Source organism: Marmota monax, unplaced genomic scaffold, assembly GCF_021218885.2.
Source record: "Marmota monax isolate L192 unplaced genomic scaffold, Marmota_monax_Labrador192_F-V1.1 WCK01_AAM20220418_F8-fsc00170, whole genome shotgun sequence".
In the NCBI taxonomy this organism is placed as follows: Eukaryota; Metazoa; Chordata; class Mammalia; order Rodentia; family Sciuridae; genus Marmota; species Marmota monax.
The window spans coordinates 73,828-93,258 of NW_026692395.1; the positions used below are offsets into that span (position 1 = coordinate 73,828).

At 42.9% G+C, this 19,431-nt stretch overlaps 1 protein-coding gene and 1 pseudogene across 2 annotated transcripts in view; one reads left to right on the top strand and one right to left on the bottom strand.

Annotated features, from left to right (window-relative positions):
* Positions 1 to 512: 512 nt before the first annotated feature.
* Positions 513 to 952, top strand: LOC124091519 (RNA-binding protein 3-like; annotated as a pseudogene).
* Positions 953 to 8,871: 7,919 nt separating this feature from the next.
* The window catches only part of Maged1 (MAGE family member D1), a 115,049-nt gene continuing 104,489 nt past the window's right edge, over positions 8,872 to 19,431 (bottom strand). The window contains exons 1-13 of one of the 2 annotated variants that reach the window (XM_046442446.2): positions 16,101 to 16,259; positions 15,527 to 15,600; positions 14,093 to 14,815; positions 12,787 to 13,455; positions 12,596 to 12,659; positions 12,304 to 12,383; positions 12,043 to 12,134; positions 11,747 to 11,826; positions 11,613 to 11,655; positions 11,278 to 11,340; positions 10,576 to 10,690; positions 9,294 to 9,679; positions 8,872 to 9,080 (exon numbers count right to left, since the gene is read on the bottom strand). In XM_046442446.2, coding sequence (XP_046298402.1) covers positions 9,302 to 9,679; positions 10,576 to 10,690; positions 11,278 to 11,340; positions 11,613 to 11,655; positions 11,747 to 11,826; positions 12,043 to 12,134; positions 12,304 to 12,383; positions 12,596 to 12,659; positions 12,787 to 13,455; positions 14,093 to 14,815; positions 15,527 to 15,571 — 2,352 coding nt within the window. In that variant the 5' untranslated portion in view covers positions 15,572 to 15,600; positions 16,101 to 16,259 and the 3' untranslated portion in view covers positions 8,872 to 9,080; positions 9,294 to 9,301. Of the gene's footprint in view, positions 9,081 to 9,293; positions 9,680 to 10,575; positions 10,691 to 11,277; positions 11,341 to 11,612; positions 11,656 to 11,746; positions 11,827 to 12,042; positions 12,135 to 12,303; positions 12,384 to 12,595; positions 12,660 to 12,786; positions 13,456 to 14,092; positions 14,816 to 15,526; positions 15,601 to 16,100; positions 16,260 to 19,431 lie in introns of those variants that run through there. The other variant, XM_046442447.2, reaches the window with a different exon arrangement.

Here is a 19,431-nt window from a genome sequence, read left to right on the forward strand (position 1 = left end):
ATAAAACTCCTAGAAGAAAATATAGTAGAAAAGTTTCACGGCATTGAGTTCGGCAATGAAATGTTGGTTATGACACTAAAAGTACAGGTAACAAAATCAAGGATAGACAAATGGCACTACATCAAATGTAAACACTTTCGTGCAACAAAGGACAAAATAAACAGAGTGAAAAGAAAACTCATAGGGCTGGGGATGTGGCTCAAGCGGTAGTGCGCTCGCCTGGCATGCGTGCGGCCCGGGTTCGATTCTCAGCACCACATACAAACAAAGATGTTGTGTCCACCGAAAACTAAAAAATAAATATTAAAAAATTCTCTCTCTCTCTCTCTCTCTCTCTAAATAACAATTAAAAAAAAGAAAACTCATAGAATGCAAGAAGCTATTTGCAAGTCATATATCTAATAAGGGGTTTATAAACAAAATAAATAAATCCCATAACTTGCTCTATTCTCCCTGCTCTTCAGAGCTTGTCTTTTCTTACTTTTTAATTTTCAGGACTCAGATTCACTGCCATGTCTTCTTAAGAAGGGAAGCTTTTCATGGGAGGGCTCACCCTCAATACTGATGATGAGCAGGTCCTGAAGACCTTTGGGCCTGTTTCTGAGTGGTTGTTGTCAAGGACCGGGAGGCCCAGTGATCCCAGGCTTTTGGCTTCATCACCGTCACCAACCCAGAACATGCCTCAGATGCCATGAAAGCCATGAATGGAGAGTCCCTGGATGGTCGCCAGATCCATGTGGACCATCCAAGCACATCTACCCGTGGCACCAGAGATCATGGTTGCAGCTATTCTAGAGATGGTGGGGACCAGGGGTATGGGAATGGCAGGTATGACAGTTGACCTGGAGGTTATGAATATGGATACAGATAGTCCCGAGACTACTGTGGCAGGAGCCAGGGTGGCTATGACCACTACTCAGGAGGAAATTACCGAGACAATTATGACAACTAAGCTGAGGCATGCACACGTAAAGTAGATACACAAGGAATAACACTTCTGATCCAGGATTATCCTTCCAAATCGCTGTACTTATAAAGATTTTTGGAGCTGCACTGAAACATCTGTTTTAGTACATCAACTTCTATTTTGAATTGAGCTCCCAAGGTAGCTTGTCAAAAGACTTTTTAAAAAGCTCCATATAATTTTTTTTTCTCATTTAAAGACAAATTCGGGGACATTTATTGAGACCAGGTATTTCTCCATTTATTAGGTTTTTAGTTTGGGTTCTCAATATCATTGCTTCTGGAAAAAAAAAAATGTTTGACCCAACTAATTTTTTAAAGCTAAAGTGGGGATATTTTTAAAACCTGTATACGATGTTTATCATGACTAGAAAGCAATTTCCAAATGTACCTATAAGCAATCTGTGTCAAGAATGTGATACTTTTGCTTAAAATTCAGGATCACCACCCTGATGATGCAGACAAGCTTCTTAAAAATGTTTGTGAAGGGGCTGGGGTTGTGGCTCAGCAATAGAGTGGTCACCTAGCACATGCGAGGCCATGGGTTCAATCTTCAGCAGCACATATAAATAAATAAATCAAATAAAGGTAAAAAAATTGTTTGTGAATGTCATTATTTTAATAGTGGAAGAAAAAAATGTTCTTTTGTGACTTATATAGTGTTTAGGATATCCTTCACAGAACTGACTGAAAATATGAAACCTGTGCACGCGCGCGCACACACACACACACACACACATTCTCATAAAAACCAGACAACACACAAAAAGAATCAATTATCCCAATTTAAAAAGTGAGCAAAGGACTGGAAAGGACATTTCTACAAAAATATTATACAAATGTCCAACAAGCATTTTGAAAGATGCTCAACATCATTAATCAATCTGGGAATGCAAATGAAAACAAGAATGTAATATCGCCTCAATTACATTACGATGAAAAACAATAACAATAACAAAAGGAAATAACAAGTGCTGTTGAAGATGAGGAAAAATTGGAACTCTTGTACACTGCTGGTGTGATTGTAAAATGGTACAACTACTGTGGAAAACAGTATGGCTGCTCCTCAAAAAATTAAAAATCAAATTACCATGTGATTCAGAATTTTCACTCCTGGTTATCTATCCAAAATAATTCAAATCGGGGTCTCAAAAAGATATTTGCATATCCATGTTCATTGTAGCACTATTTGAAATAGTTAAGAGGTTGAAGAAACTCAAATGTGAGTGACAGATAAATGGATAAAAATATGGTACATTCATAAAATAGAGTATTGTGCAACCTAAAAATATGATGGATTGGGGCTGGGGATGTGGCTCAAGCGGTAACGCGCTCGCCTGGCATGCGTGGGGCACTGGGTTCGATCCTCAGCACCACATAAAAATAAAATAAAGATGTTGTGTCCACCGAAAACTAAAAAATAAATATTAAAAATTCTCTCTTTCTCTCTTCTCTCTCTCTCTCTCTCTCTCTCTCTCTCTCTCGCTCTCTCTTTAAAAAAATACGATGGATTGATATTCTGCTTTTAAAATAATAACTACTATTCAACTTTTAAAAAGATGAAAATCACACTATTCAATAACATGGATGAACCTGGAGGACATTGTGCTAAGTGAAAAAATCCAGTTCCTTGAAGATAAATAGTGTAAAATACAACTTATATGAGATCTAGAATGTCAAAGTTCATAGATACAGAAAATAAATTGTTTCCATGGACTAGAGAAGGGGAAAATGGAGAGTTGTTTATTGGATATAGAATTTCAGTTTTGCAAAATGGACAGGTTCTATAGACAGGTTGCACAATAAAGTGGATATATTAGCACAATTGAACTGTTAAAAATAGTGAAGATGCTAAAATTTATGTCATGTGCATTTTGCTATAATAAAAAACTCACAAAAAGGCTAAAAGAAGAAAAATCATACAATCATATCTACTGATGTTAAATAAAGTGTGACAAAATTCAACAACAATTAATAGTAAATCTCCCAGCAAACTAGGAATAGAGCAACACTTCCTCAACTTCATAAAGAGCATCCATAAAACACCTATAGATAGTTAAGGTCATACTTAAAATGTGGAAATTCAGAAGTATTTCCACTTTATTAACAACATGCAAAGTTATCTGTTCTCATTATTCTCATTTAACACAGTACTGGAAATTCTAGCTAGTGCAATAAGAACCCCCCCCCCCCCAAAAAAAAAAGATACCAAAAAAAAAGTTCAGATTGGAAATGAAGAAACAAAACTGACCTTATTTGCAGATAATCTGATTGTCCAGAGGAAAAAATCATAGGATTCTGTAAAAAAGAAAGTCACATAGAACTAATAAGTGACTTTAGCAAGCTCATCCTTAAATTTTTATTTATTTATTTATCTATTTATTTATTTGTTTGTTTGTTTATTTATTTATTTATTTTGGTACCAGGGATTGAACCCAGGGGCACTTAACCACTGAGCCCATTTAGTTTTATTTAGAGACAGGGTCTCACAACATTGCCTATGGCCTCACTAAGTTGCTGAGGCTGGCTTTGCACTTGAGATCCTCCTGCTTCAGCCTCCTGAGCCACTGGAATTACAGGCCTGCACCACCATAACTTATTAACTTTAGCAAGTTCATGAGATATAAATTCAATACACAAAAATCAATCACTCGTCTATTTACTAACAAGTATGTGGAAATGGGAATTAAAAATAATACCATTTACAGTTATTTCAAAGAAAAGGTCTAAACTAACAAAATACATATAATAGTTGCATGCTAAAAATGCTGATGAAGAAATATGAGGCCTAAATAAATGAGGAAGCAGGCCATGCTCATGGAGTGGAAGTAATAACACTGTAAAGATGCACATTTCCCCCAAATGATTCATGAGTGCAGTGCAACTAGTGCCAAAGTCTAGGCAGAATTTTTTTTTGTAGACATAGACCAGTTTAAATTTAAATTTATATGAATATACTAATTATATGGATATACTGATGTGTATAATGGTCCCCTTTTCTCTGTATCCTTGTGATCACAAATTATCATTGGTCTTGATAACAGCCATTTGAATAGGCATGATTGTGATTTTAATTTGCATTTCCCTGATGTTTAATAATGTTGAACTTTTTAAATTGAAAACAATATGGATAGTCCTCAAAAAATTAAAAATAGAACTATCATATGATCTAGCAATCCAACCTTTGAATATATTTACAAAGGAATGAAATCAGAATATCTCAGAGAGGTCTGCATTCCCATGTTCATTACAGCACTATTCACAATCACTCAGGTCAACCTACATGCCTATTAAAAGATGAATGGGTAAAGAAAATGTGATATGTATACTCAATTGAATACTATTCAATACTACTTCAAAATAAGGAAATCCTGTCATTTGAAGCAACATGTATGAACTTCAATGATACTATGATAAGTGAAATAAATCAGGCACAAAAAGACAAATACTACATGTTTCACTTATATATGGAATCTTCAAACTCATAGAAACAGAATAGTGATTGCCAGAGGTTGGGTGTGTGGTGGAGGGGTAAGATGGGGAGATGTTGGTCAAAAAGTGCAAAGTTTCAGTTAGGCAGGATAAATAATTTCTGGTGATCTAATATATAGCATGGTGCTATCTAGTATACTAGATTGTATACTTGAAATTGGTTGAGAGCATATCTTAAATTTTTCACCACACACACACACACACACACACAAACAATATGAGCAAATGGATATATAAATTAGGTTGTGACAATCATTTCTCAATGTATCCATATATCAAAACATTGTGTAGTACATTGCAAATATATAAAATTCTTGTTTGTCAATTATACCTCAATAAAGCTGGAAAGAAAAGAATGATGGAAGGTTAAAAAAAGTTGTAAAATCAGTATAGTGATTAATAGAGATTGGGAAGCGAGTGGGGGGGCAACAAATTAAGGGAGGTTGGATTTGATCAGTGCATTCTGTATTCATGTGTGGAAATATCAAACTAAACCCTGTTAGTTTGTGCAATTAAGACATGTTGATCAAATTTTAAAAAACATTTTTATAAAAAGAATGAGTTGATCCTCAAATTATAAAGTAGTGATAAAATATCTTTTTAGATGAAACTAAATTTTTATTTTTATTTTGAAAAGAATGACTTCTAATTATAATCTTATGTGTTTATATAAATTATATCATATATCATAAATAATGATGGAAATAGAAAGTTATCTCTGTACAACAAACATGGTAGTCATTGAATGGGGAAGAATCATCAATGGATACTAAAACTAGTGGGTGAAAAAATTGGCATCATATGCATGGCTAGGGTCGCAGGAAGAGAGTCTAAGCTCTTTAGGCTCATCTTTGAGGTTTTTCTTCAATCTGATCCCAACCTACACTTGTTCATCTAGTCCCTTTTGGCCCTCCAGTTTAATCTGTCCATATCCTTCACTTGACCCTCTCTACACAAAACCAAAGTTATTTAATTACCTATGCATATGAGTCTTTTGCAGGTTGGTGCTATGGCAGAGACAGATAAAGTTGAAGCCAAGCCCCAAATTCAAAGGCCATCAAAGTCCTTCCCTGTTCTCATCTTACTGCCTCACCTCCACTAGGACATTCAACTAACCATTCAGGGAACTTCCCAGGATTCTGCTGAACACATTATTTTGAAGATATAGGGACTCATAAGGTGTCTTGTCCTGAAAGTACAGAGACAGTGGCCAAAAATAGTCATATGACCCTAGCACAGCAGCAGAGATGGCTGGGAAATATAGGAGAGTGCATAGAAATTCAGTTTTTACAAAATATTTTATTTCCTCATCTGCATTTATGGATGAATACCAGCATTCAGAGAAAAGATACTTGCTTAATGTCACATCATTGAAAAAAAAGGTGGAATTGGAATCTAGGACTCTCTTTTTCTTGCCAATGTAAATAAAACAAATTTATTAGAAAGATGTCAGATCCTCTTAGAATTGGAGAAAGACCAAAGAAAGTAACTTGAGAACTGAATAGGAACAAAACACAGACCGGAACAGTCTGATCAGGATGCTGCCCTGGGGGCAAAATCACAAACCCTGTTTTTTTACTCCTGTCAATCATTTAAGTTTCAAAGTCCAAGGAGAGAGCATGTGATTGACTAAGAGTAGGTTGCATGCCTGCCCTTTGGCAATTTCAGGGGGAATAATCTGATTTACTCTGTTTCAATAGGGGTAGACAAACATCTGGGCTTGCCATCCCACAAAGGTTAAGTATTGGCTTTCTATTAATGCATAACAAATGACTACAAACTGAGTGGCTAAAACAACATCCATTTATTACCTTCTAGTTAGTGTAGGTCAGGCATGGCTTGGTTGGGTTCTCTTTCCAGGCAAGACTGAAATCAATGGGTTGGTAGGGCTGCATTCCTCTCTGGGGCCTTTGGAGAAGAATCTATTTCCAATCTAACTAATATTGTTGTAACTTCTGTCCCTGCAGCTATAGATCTGAGGTCCTGGTTTCTTTGTTGGTTATCAACTGGAGGCATCTCTTATGTCACAGAGGCTACCCATATTTTTTGCTTTCTATCTAGCTCCCTCCATCTCCAAATTCAGGAATGGAAAAATTCCGTGCATAAAATTTATCTCACTCTTCAAACATCTCTTGCCAAGAAAACTAGAAGCCCCTATAAAGTCTCACTTGACTATAAAGGCCCACCCAGGATGATCTCCCTAGTCTAAGGAATATATTTCTTCATTATTTCACTCTACCCCTCCCTCTCCCCTCCACACTCCACACAAACACACACACAAACACAGAGTTTTAAATATTTTGAAAGTTACTAAGACATTCTCTTACAGAAAACAGTGTATCAAAATAAGACCACTAACATTGACACAACATTGGTATCTTATCTAAAGCCCTTATTCATATTTTGCCAATTATACAAGTCACAACAGAATTTTCTGAACAGGGGAGCAACAGAATCAATCTAGTCTGGGGTATGAACAGAGTGGAAGCCTGCTCTTTTACTGCTGAAGCCTGCAGTAAGTTGCAGTACAGAGGGATCTAAGGGGTCTTCCACAGGCATTAGGCCTCCTTTGCAAGCCCCTGGTTGCAATGATGCATGTTCCTCCTTTTTCAGTTTCCCTAGAACTCCCTAGTGTCTTACATGCCTCTGGTTTTGCTGAACTGTATTGTCCTCTTAAATAAACTTTTCCTGGATCTGATCACCTAAAGCAGTGACCCAGGACTCTTTTACCTCTTTTGTACCTAGCATAGCTTGGAGGATCCACAGAGTTCCATCAGTCTTGCATAGATTAAAACACCATCTCATAGGCCACAAAAGTTGAGGGAGGCCACAGAGGAGAGTGCAGATAACTTGGATAGTTCAGGGCAGAACTGGATGTTCTACTCGCATCTCTTAAGCCTGTCATCTTACCACATATTACATAGCTCATCTGAATTCTCCTCCATACAGGCAGATACAATCTGCACACAGTATGGAGCTGGGGTGTGGGTGGTGATAGGAGGGTAGGAATGACATTTCAGAAAAGACTTGTCCTCACTTTGGTGGCTTACAGATACATAGTATGTTCTTTTCTGAGGCTACCTGAATGTGGAAGATATGAAAACACACTGAGAAGCCTGAGGCAAGTGGGGGACTCCACATTCAAGCCTGCTGTGGACACAGCATGTGGTGAAAGCACCCTCTCCCACAGAAAGGCTGCCCCAATCCCAGATTTCAGCTGCTTCATGTCACCAGGAAGAAAACCCCAGAAATACAGGAACCACAGCACAGTCCGAGTCACAGATGCAAGACTAGGACACTCCATGCTGAAAAGGCCTCAGGCTGATTCCCCCAAGCCTTTCAGAGAAGAGCATCAGGACCTAGACCTGGCTGAAAAAAGGAGTCTAGCAGTGAAGACAAGGAGACAGGGGAGGAACTAGGGTCATATACTGACTTCTGTCTCATTTCTGTTAAGCAAGGGCCTTTATAGAATTCAAACATCATCTGAAAGCCTGAGAAAGCTCTGAACACTCTCTCTACCCATTACTGAGCTTTTTACAATGGGTCAACTTGCCTTTGCTCATTTCCTATGCCAGAAGCTCTTGCTTATGCCCTTGTCTGCATGCCCAGATACCACCAAACTCTTAAGGAAGTTGTGGTCTAGGCATAATTTCATTCTCAGTGGGAGAGCCTTGCTTCCAGCACAGACCTTCAGTAATCAAGCCAGGTCACTGTTCAGTCACAGCAAAAGGCTGTCTAACTTTGGAGCTTTGTCTTACTTAATCCTTGTTCTCTATACAACAAAGGCTCTTCTTTCTCCCTGCAGGAAAGAAGAGGCCATTGTAAGTCCTCCTTCACTGTCCATAAAACCCTGTCTCTATGATAAAGCCTGGTTCTGTGGGGGTGAGGAATGATGAGGGTTTCCTAGAGGGATAGGCTAACTGGGCTGCATTCCCAGAGATGGGAGGAGGCCTGGACAATGTGGCTATGGGTATATTTTCTTCCTGATTTTGGCACGTGGCTCCTACTGTTCTTACTCCTACTCCTATCTCCATCCTTCGAGATATTTCACTTCCCACATGGACAGTATAACCAACTTACTGATTCATCTCTCCCCTTCAACTCCCACTCTGAACCTTGTCATTACCTGGAGTTCTCCCTCATTTCTTTTCTCTCAATATCACTCCAGGACATGTAACAGTATATCTACAAGTTTTTGAGATATTTACTGAATAAACTACACTATTCTTGGGTCTCTTGTGTGCACTATGGTTCCTTCCTTTTGGTTCCCAATCCATTAGCTGGATCCTCCCACATTTCAAAGGTGAAAGCTGATCCACCCTTCAGGTTAGAGCTGATGTCCTCTCACATTAAATATGTTGATCTCTCCCTGAATATAAAAAAAAAAACAGAAAAAAGAAAACAGAGCACATCAAATTCACTTTGCAATTTCAATGTTTATTTCTGATACCAAAACCTGACAGCACACAAGGAAAAAAAAGCAATAGACAGGAACAGCAAATAAATTTATCTTGCATGCCACTTTCAGTCAACAGGATGTGGCTCTCTAGATAGCTTGTGTTTAGAAGGAATCTGAGGCTTCAGCCTCACTCAGGGGAAAGACTATTGCAACTGATGAGCAATATCTGTGAACACAAGAAAGAAAAAGTAAAAAAAAAAAAATTAATGATATATATCAAATAACAAGTAACATAAATATCAAACAGTGCTTTCCTATACTTCCATCATCTCCCCAACAAAGACTTCCTATGAATCTTAGCTTATGTAGATATATACAACCCTATCAACCCTATACCCTCCAAGGTCCATAACTTCCCAATCCAAATTGATGTACCTACCTGAAATCTCACTCGACCCAGAAGAAACCAATGGCACCAAAGTTGGCAGCAAAGTTGGCACTGGCTGTGCCACTGGGGCCAATAATGGGGCCAGCGAAGGTCTGAGGAAATCTGGAGCGGGCATTCTGGTGGTATCTGGCCCAGAAGGTAAACGGGATTCTGGACCAGGGATCTCCAAAATCTCCTTCCTCATCCCAGGTCAGCAGCTCAAACTCAATGTCATCCCAGCTCCAGGGCCCAGACACAGCCTCATCTCCAATTCCCATACGGGTTCTTGCTTCAGCCCGCGCCTCAGCCTCAGCTGCAGCAGCATCCAGAGCATCCAAAGCCTCATCTGCAGCCTCCATGAACTGTGCAGTCCAGTCACGAGGGTCTCTCTTCTGAACCTGACATATAAATAGCTTTTATTTATAACTACTAAAATATAGGATCAACCTAATTGTTCATCAATAGATGAATGGATAAGGAAAAGGTGGTCTATACACACAATGGAATAGTATTTAGCCTTTAAAAAGAAAGAAATCCCAACATTTTTTGACAACATGGGTAAAGCTAGAGGACATTAGGCTAAGTAAATAATTCAGATACATAAAGATAAATACTATATAATGTTACTTATGTGTCAAATCTAAAAAAAAGTCAAAATCATAGAAGTAAAGTAGAAAGGTAGTTGCCTGGGTCTGGGGTAGAGAATGGGGAGATATTGGTTAAGCAGTGGGAATTTTGTTAGATAGGATGAATAATTTCTGGAGATCTACTGTATAACACGATGACTATAGTTAATGTATTATATATATGAAAATTGCTAAGAGCTGGTTTTAATCATTCTTAAAACAAAAAAATGGTAAATATGTGAGGTGATAGTTAATTAGTTAGATTCATTTAACCATTCCACAATATATAAATACATAAAACATCACATTGTACCCCACAAATATGTGCCATTTTTATTAGTCAATAAAAAACCGAAAAAAGCCAACATTTAAAAAAAAACCCAGGTAACCCATAAATATATATAATTTTTACTGACTATGCCTTAATAAAGCTTGGAAAAAATAAAAATATACTAAAAAAACCTGACCAAAAAAGAAAACAATATAAAACTCATAACAGTATTAGTTACTATATATTAGGCATTCAATACATATTAAGCACCTAAATTTGTGTTATTGCTTACATAACAACAACAACACACCTAGGATCTCATTCCTGCTCTGGGCCTTTCCCAGCCAGTGATACCTCATCCCTTAACCTATCAATTCTGGAGCAGTTCCTCCATTACCTCTGCAATGAATCTCAACACTTTCATCTTGCTAGTCTCATGGTAGGAACGGAGGCCCCAGAGGAACTCGTACTCGGGAGGGTTGCTGTTGGGCACTCGTCTGTAGTCCAGGTATCTGAGAGAGCAAAAAAGTCTTGTGTTTACCTACCCAAAGAGAGTGGTAGTCCACCAATGCACAATAACCTCAGATTTTAAAACTTCTGATTTCAGGTAGCAACTCTCTTATTACCAGACTCATTCCTAAACACAATCAGGTTATTTACACTTTAATAATCAGACCTCTGAATTCCTGTTCCAGTGATTCTATAGTACGCAATCATTCAGAGGTGCACAGGAGGCTTGTTTAGGGTCACACAGAGGACAACACTAACCTCACCCTTCTGCCAAAGCTCTAGCTCCAGGTTCTTGTAATCATTTCAACGAGCCCCCAGATAGGATCACTGCCATCATTATATAGCAGTACAAAAGTCTCTGCCTGCCCCAGGCTTGGAAATGTCTACCATGGGGATGGAGGACAGGTTTTGCTTGTAAAACAACTATGCTGTAGAAAAATTCAATCTCAAGGAGTAACTCCTAATTACACATTTTGTGAACTTACATACAGGTATAGTTAAGAAATGAGCTTAGAAGGGGCTTTCTGAGGCAGACCATCACACAGTCAGAATCATGATACCCAGAAAAGACCCCTTAGGCATCACTTACTTTTGCTTTACAAACTCATAAGTAAGAAGTTTTCTCAGATCTCCAAGGAGGGGATGTCTCACCCTAACAGTTAAAAAATGAAAAGAAAGGAATCTATAATCAGACATTACTTGACTTTGCCCAAAGAAAAGCAAAGAGCTTTCTAGCACAAGGTCAGAGATGAGAAAAAAGGCAGAGAGTTCAGGACTATTTCCCCATCCACCCAGGTAATATCCTTGGGCTCTGGTTCTTCCCAAACCAAACCCCCAGACCACCAGGTTAATGCAATCCTGGGACCATCCTCTGTTGCCAAAGGATGATTCAAACAGGCAAGCGATGAGAGAGCCCAATCATACCCAGGACGCAGTCCCATCTTGCGTAGTGCCTCCCAGAGGACAGCTGCAATGGGAGGCAAGAGGAGACAAGGCACGGAAAATGAGCATGAAAATCAGGCTGTAGCCAATCCCCAGCTGCAAGTCCAGTCACTCACCCTCACTGGCACGGTTGCCATTCATGAAGATGACACCCAGAATCACTAAGAGGAGACCCAGCTTGGGTGTGTCTTTGGTCCTAAAAGAGTACAAAAAGAAAATGTTTTCAGCAGAGAGACCCCAGATCACTTACCCATCTAGCTTCCCCAACATTCATTAGTGAGGAGAGAATTATACCCCAGCTCTGCCCATGACCTGCTATGTGAACCTGAATCCTGGACCCTGACCTATTTGAAATTCCCGGAAAAAAAGCATCACTGAGAAAGGCCATGTTCCACCTCCTCTCCCATCTTACGTTCCCAGTATGCCAGCCAGGGACTCAGGGGTACTGATGAGAATATACAGGTGTTCTTCCTTGTCAATTTCCTTCAGCTGAATCCCAAATTTCTATAGGGGAAAGAAAACAGACTATGAAATTACAAAATTTATCACAAGCTACCCAGACGCTGTCAATCACCTCCCCGTGTGACTGCCCTAAATTCCCAGTAGGAACCCTATGAATCTTTGAAATCAAGACTTTCCCCATCATTCCTGTCCCTCAGAGCTGCCTTCTCACCTTCTCCAGGACAAAGCATGCCCGTTCAATGATTTCTGGGTAAACATCAGTGTATTCTCGGATGATATCCCTTAGCATTTCTGTAAGAAGAGAAAAGGGAGCACCTGGGCTGAGTAGGGCCATAGAGCAGTAACCCCTTTGCCAGTCTTACTGAGAATAATACAGCTAATGTCCTCAAAGGTGGAAAATAAAGAACTAGCTATGAAATTGAGGGGACATATAAGCAAAGGGATGGCCATAAAGCAAAGGGAGGGGGAGGGCAGATCTCTGGAAGAGGGCACTGGATGCCTACCTGAGCGCTTAATGGGCACCTTTGTGTAGTCTTTAAGCATCAGGTACTTGACCAACTTATTTGCCTGAGAGGAGAAAAGGAAATCATCAAAGCTTTAATATATTTTCAGAAAATTTGGTTGATTATAAATGGGAGGACAACAACAACATAAAAAAGCGAGAGAGAAGTGAGTGGGAAGGTATAGCTCTTACTCTTTCCTGAAGAAGGGCCACATCTCGCGGTTGCGGGGCACCAGGGTTCTGTGAGGCACGCGAGTTGGGGGAGGGTCTCAGGTTAGGTGAGGGTCGCAGGTTCTGCCAGTCAGGTGGAATTGGCCAGTCGGCAGGAATCCAGTCAGGTGGCAGTGGCCAGTCAGTAGGAAGTGGCCAATCCGGTGGCAGTGGCCAATCAGGTGGTAGTGGCCAATCAGGAGGGCCTTGCCAGTCTGGAGGGCCCTGCCAGCCAGGTGGGGTCTGCCATCCAGGTGGGGTCTGCCATCCAGGTGGATTCTGCCAGGCCAGTGGGTTTGGCCAGACAACTGGGCCAGGCCAGACAATGGGATTTGGCCAGATCACAGGGTTCTGCCAGATCACTGGGTTTGGCCAGATCACTGGATTCTGCCAAGCGACTGGGTTTTGCCAGGCTGGTGGGGTCTGCCTAGCTGGGGGGCTCTGACGTGCTGGTGGGGTCTGCCTGGCTGTCTGGTTTTGCCAGCCAGACGGATTCTGCCAAGCCAATGGGGTCTGCCAGAGCACATTAGGGGGTGCACCAGGTGGGTTCTGAGTGGTCACTGGAACTGGTGCAGACCTCCAGGTCCCTGCAGCCAGTGGGGCCCGCCTCTGATCCCCACTGCTGTTTTCTTCCACATTCAAGTTATTAATCTGCAACATCAGAGAGAAGAAAAGTTGAAGATAATTATTTGGTCCTATATCCTTACCCTATCTATTTCAGGAAGGTCCCCTAAACCCTTACCTGTATTGACAGCCACCTAACCGACTGGCCATTGGTCACCCTGAGTCTGAGGTTTGTCTTTCCCTTTAGAATTTCTTAATTTTAGAATTTCATCTCTAAATCAGGTCAAAAGCAACCCAAGGTTGGAGGCTTGAGGCTTACTCTTCCTGGCTCTGCTTATATCATCCTGAATGAATCATTCAAGTCAATTCATCTCTCTGGGACTTAATTTCCTCCTCTGTAAAACTCAAGTATGATCCCTAGATAGTAAGAGGTATTTTCAAGATTTAATGAGATAACCTGTGTGAGGGGGCCTAGCTCAAGACCTAACATGGTGGCTGCTCTCAAAATGTAAAATGACTTAACATGGTGGCTGCTGTCAACATGCCTACGTATTAACTCTCCATTAGTCTGTGGGCACTCAGCGGACAGAAATAAACATTCACCTTAACATCCCCTTCAGCCTAGCCAAATACAGGCAATTACATACACTTTCGTTCAGAAAAAAAGAACCTCAGAGAAGAAAGGAGAGAACCCAAAGCAAAGTGAAGCTAGCGGGGATCTCACCTTGCGAGTCCTCTTTCCCCGAATTATAGTCCGGGACTCCAGATTCTGAGCCTGGGAACCATCTGCAGATGTCTGCGCAGCTGCACCGTCAGGTTCAGAGATACTTGGGTTTGTCTCTATGTCAGGTGGGGAAGCAGCCATTTTGGTTTGGTTTACATTCTGGTTCTGGGTATCGGCTGTAGGAGCCTTAGTGGTATCATTCCAAGCCTTGAAGGCTGTCTTAGGCCGGTTGTTGGCCACCTCACTGGCATTAGGAGGCTGAGAGAAATTGTAGGTGGTGTTTGAGCCCACCTTAGTAGTGGCATTCTGGCCCTTAAAGGCCATTTCAGACTTGTTAGTAGTTAATTCACCTGTGGTTGCTGCCTGGGAAAAATCATAGGCAGCATTAGGGCCTTTTGGGGTGGCATTCTGAGACTTAAAGGCTGCCTTAGGGTGATTGTTGGGCATCTCATTGGCATTATGTGCCTGAGAGAAATCATAGACACCATTTGGGCCTTTTGTGGTGGCATTCTGGGCTTTAAAGGCTGTCTTAGGCCTAGCTGCAGCTGCTGAGACCTGAATGTCAGCCATCTCATTGGCAGTTGGGGGCTGTGAACTCTGGGGACTAGCATTTGGCATGCTGGCAGCTGCTGTGGCCTGGTTGGTAGGTGGAGCCTCCGATATCTGGATCGCCTCCATCAAGGTCTGCATAAGCAAGGCGCTGTCTTCCACAGAGGCCTCAGCCTGCAAAATACAGGGGGAAAAAATTCAATGTCTGGGCCTCAGAAGCAGGAGGAGGGGCGCAGCGCAGTACGGGAGCTGCAGGAGGCGGTTGGTGCAAAACCTGGAGAGGCTGGGACACACCTAGGGAGCAGACTAGGGTCGAAGGGGGGCGGGGCGGGTGCAGAACCTGGGACGGGTGGAGGGGGCGGACACAGGGGCAAGACGAGGGGCGGGGCAGCGTGCGGAGCTGTGCTAACCGAGTGGGAAGGGGGGTGCTGAGGGACGGAGGAGTGGGCTCAGGGAAGAGCCAGTGGGGCTTGCGAGGGAGCTTAGGACGAGGCGGAGCGAGGAGTTGAGGAGCACAAGGGGGGTCGCCGGAGGGGGGAATGCGGGAGAAAGGGAGGGTGGAGGCGGGAGGTTGGGGGAGGGGGCGACAGACTGCTCCACACGCGTCAGGACTGTGGAAAAAAAAAATGGTTCCTTACCCAACCCGCATTCTCTGGGCAGATTGCCCTGACTACTAACAGGGTCTCCCCTTTCTCTGAGCAGGGACTGATGGCTGAAAAGGGCCGCCCCACCCCCCTTCTATAAACGCTGGGAATTTGAAAGATGAAGGAGTCTAGGCACGAAAAGAGGGCAAAATCGGATCTTGGCGTGTGGGCGACCCGTGGGGCCCGAGGGCGGGGGGAGTGTCTGCCCAGGAAATGGAGGGGTGGGGAGCGGAGATCTCACCTGGAAGCCGAGGAGGCCCGCACCACAGTCCATTTTCTGAGCCATGGCTCCTGTCCCTCTGGCGAGAGCGGAGCCTGGGAGTTGTGGAAGAGGAGCTGGGCGTTATACCACCGGGGGCAAACACGGAGGGCCGAAATGAGGGGTGTGCGTGCGCGTGGTTTGATTGTGGGGGCGGAGGAGGGGCTGGATGTGAGGAGGGACGGAGCGGGAAAAGTGAGCAGGCGTCCCGATGGAGATTCTGGATCTCGAGAAGCTTGACAGGGAGAAGCTTCCCAATCGGGGTTCCGGTTAAGATAGGATTCGCGCTCGGGAAGTTGAATGGAGGTTTCGAATCAGGAGGAATAACAGTACAGACCGAGATCGAGAAATCTGTGAGGATTCTGTGAGGAACGATGGCAGGGATTGGACAGGGGTTCCGAGGGTGATACGGGGGTTCGAATCAGGAAAGAGCGGGTGGGGGATGTGGGGAGTCAGGCAATGGAGAGGGGTTCCGAATCCGGGGTAAAGGAGTCGGGGGCAGAAAATGGGGAGCCCGCACCAGGGGGCAGATGCCCGGTCTGGGGGCTAATCTCACCTTGCCTCAGGCCCCAACCCCAACCCCCTCGTTGCCTCCCTTCTTCACGACTCAGAGGATCGGGATAGCTGTGCTCGGCTCTCAGCACCCGCACTCTCTCCTTATCCAGGAGAAAATGCCAGCGCGGCAGCTTAGACGACCCCGCCTCTTCGCCTAATATACCACCCACCGCCTCAGGACGCCGCGCGCATGCGCAAGAGCTAACCGACCAAATAAGAGTCCCGCCTGCTTTCCCAACAAAAGCTTCGTCCTGGAGACTACGACGCGCATGTGCACTGGAAGAAGGTCCCGCCCCTTTGCCAACACACCACCCCACCACCAACCAGGTCGACAGTGTACAGCAGTTCCTCCCCTTCCTCTACATCCCCTCCCCCAACAGATGCGCTGAGCCTCTCGATCCCACCCCTAGCCCCACACACCGGCCCCCTACCTTTTCCGCAATGCGTCTCTATTCTGCCCCTCCCCTATTCAAGGCCCCAGGGTCAGAACTGACGGCTTCTCTACCCGCCTGCAGAGTACCGCTTAGGTCTCTATTGAGGGTGTCTCTGTGGGGGGTCTCTAATTGCAACAAGTGCTAGGCCTCCCCTGGAGTTCTTTTACTTTGCAACCCAGGAAAGGGAAGGCCAGAGGATGCACTGTTGAAAGAGGTAAAATATATGCCCGCCACGTGACTTACATGTTCCCCCCTCACTAGCGCCCAGGCTCAGAACACTAGCTCCCCTCCTGCCTTTTTCTTTTTTTCTTTTTTTTTTTTTTTTGCAGCTCCAGCCATGGAAACATTTTGGAGGGGAAAGGGAGTGGGCAGAGAAAAGCACAGCTTGTACCTCACAGCAGGATCAGTGCGGTGGCTTATTTTCCTGACATAGCAGCCCTGGAAGGTGGATGGGAGGCTCCCCATTTTACAGACCAGGGAAGCTGAGGCACAGGGTGCATGGGCCACACAAGGTCACAGGGCCAGTAAATAGAAATGCAAAATCTGGGTATGGGTCTTCCTGAATGCAAAGCCTCTGTTCTGCTTATGCTGGCCTGGGGACCAAGGCAAGCTTCCCTCCTCCATTTGAGAAACAGACCACCCCCACCCCTACATCTGCCCCCAAACAAGCAAGGGCTGCATTCCAGGAGGCCTAAGCTCAGGCTCTGCATTCAAGACCCAGAACCATGCCTGCTCTATGTGGTAGGACTCGATCCTACACTGGGCCCTCTCTCTGCTCCCACTCTCAAGACTCTTTCCTAGGAGTGACAGCATCACCCTGCCCCCCAACGTTTTCCCGGAACACACAAGTCAGGCACTTGTGTGTCTGTGCCATGGCAAGCCCTGCTTCAGAGTCAATGGCCTCCTGCTGCCTTCCAGGCCTGAAGCCTGAGGCAGCTGTGGTCTTGCAGAAAGAAGCTGGGCTGGGCTTCAGAATTCCAGAGATGGAGTGCCTGGCTTCTCTGTCCCTGGCAGCTGAACCCCTTTGGGTCACTTGACTTCTGAGCCTGCTTTCTCAGTATGCAGAGTGGGAAGCACAGAAAATGGGGTCCTGCTCAAGGACACACAGGCTACTCTGCTTCCAGGATGGCTGAAGACGCTCAAAAAGCCAGAAAACGTAGACACATGTGAGATGACTCAAACCGAACTGATACTTTGCCAGAATCCAAGGCAGATCTTTGTACACTTCCCATTTGTTCTGGCATCAGCTCCTGCCAGGAGCCTGCATAGGAAAGGAAGCTAATGCTAGGAAGGACTGCAGCATTTGGTCCCCAAGGGCCAACATCAATTCTGCCTGGATGGATGACTTTCCTCATCTGTTGCATAGCAACCTCCCCTGTCAGCTGCCTGTTTTTCCTCAGCACTTCCTCTGTAAAGTGTCTGCAGTGAGACGTGATCAGACTCAGGAAAGGAGATCTGAAACACCATTTTATATACTATCTGCTTCCATATCTGTATCTCCAGTCCTGACATGGCCTATGAATTCTAGATCCCTAATCCAACTGCCTGCCTCACTTATCCAATTGGATCCCTCTGGTACTCAAAATAACAGGTCTTAAACTGAGTCCTTCCTCCCTTCCATCTCCTCTAGTTGTACCCTTCTCTCTACAGTAGAATATAAGCTGCTTAGAGAGATAGATTGTTGTCTGTTTCATTCATTTGCATCCCCAGAACATACAACAATGCCTGAAAACACTTTATATGCTCAATAAATATTCATTTGATGAATGAATGAATCATACTGCTAAAGCAAGAAACCCAAGAGACATTTTTCCTGGGATAAATTAACTTATTTTTCATTATACAAATACTACATTGTCATTATAAAATCTATTTATTATTAAAGCTTCAAACAATATCTAAATATTTTAGACATTATGTAAACATTATCTTGAGAAAGTTGCTAAGATTTTATGCTACCTGTCCATATACCACTTTATGCATAAATACATGAAAAATCTTACATCAGAAGGATTATAGAAATGCCATAAATATTTTAAATTGAATTCTTTTGCTTACTGCTTTCTATTCTTTCACTTCTATCTTCACCTGCCAGACAGAGCTCTAACTTCAAAAAGCCATGTTTTATTGTTTTACAAGAATTAAGATATTTCATAAACTTTTATGCATCTGATTTACATCATTTAACAACATCTACCTGACTCATTCTTTTAAATGTCTGCATAATATTCCACAATAGGTGTGAACCAGAATGCAAATTTCCCCTCACAGACATTCATATAAGTCATAAGGTTTTGAGGAGGAGGGGCATCTACAAAAACCACTTCAATCAAAACACCTCTATACATATTCTTTTTTTCTTTTTCCTTTCTTCTTCTTTTTTTTTTTTTTTTTTTTTTTTGGTACTGGGGATTGAACTCAGGTACACTCAACCACTGAGCCACATCCCCAGCCCTATTTTGTATTTTATTTAGAGACAGGATCTGACTGAGTTGCTTGGCGCCTTGCTTTTGCTGAGGCTAGCTTTGATCCTCCTGTCTCAGTCTCCTGAGCTGCTGGGATTACAGGCATGTGCCACCACACCCAGCTATTCTCATTTTAATGCGTGATGTGTTTTATTTCTAAAAAATCACGTGCCCAAAAGTAAGGTTGATATACTCTACAGTGCCTCATATTATAAGACCTTTTCAAATTTTCCCAGACTGATGCATATTTATGGACATTTTTGTGTTTTATTTATACTTCTGGAAGTAGTGTGGCAGAACACAGTAATGGACATATTAAATTTATTTAGTGAAGTGTGTGTGCAAGTCTTTTATCTATTTTTTATTTGGGTATTCTGTCTTTGTCTTATTGATTTTTAGGGGTTTTTTGACGCAGGGGCACTCTGCCACTGAG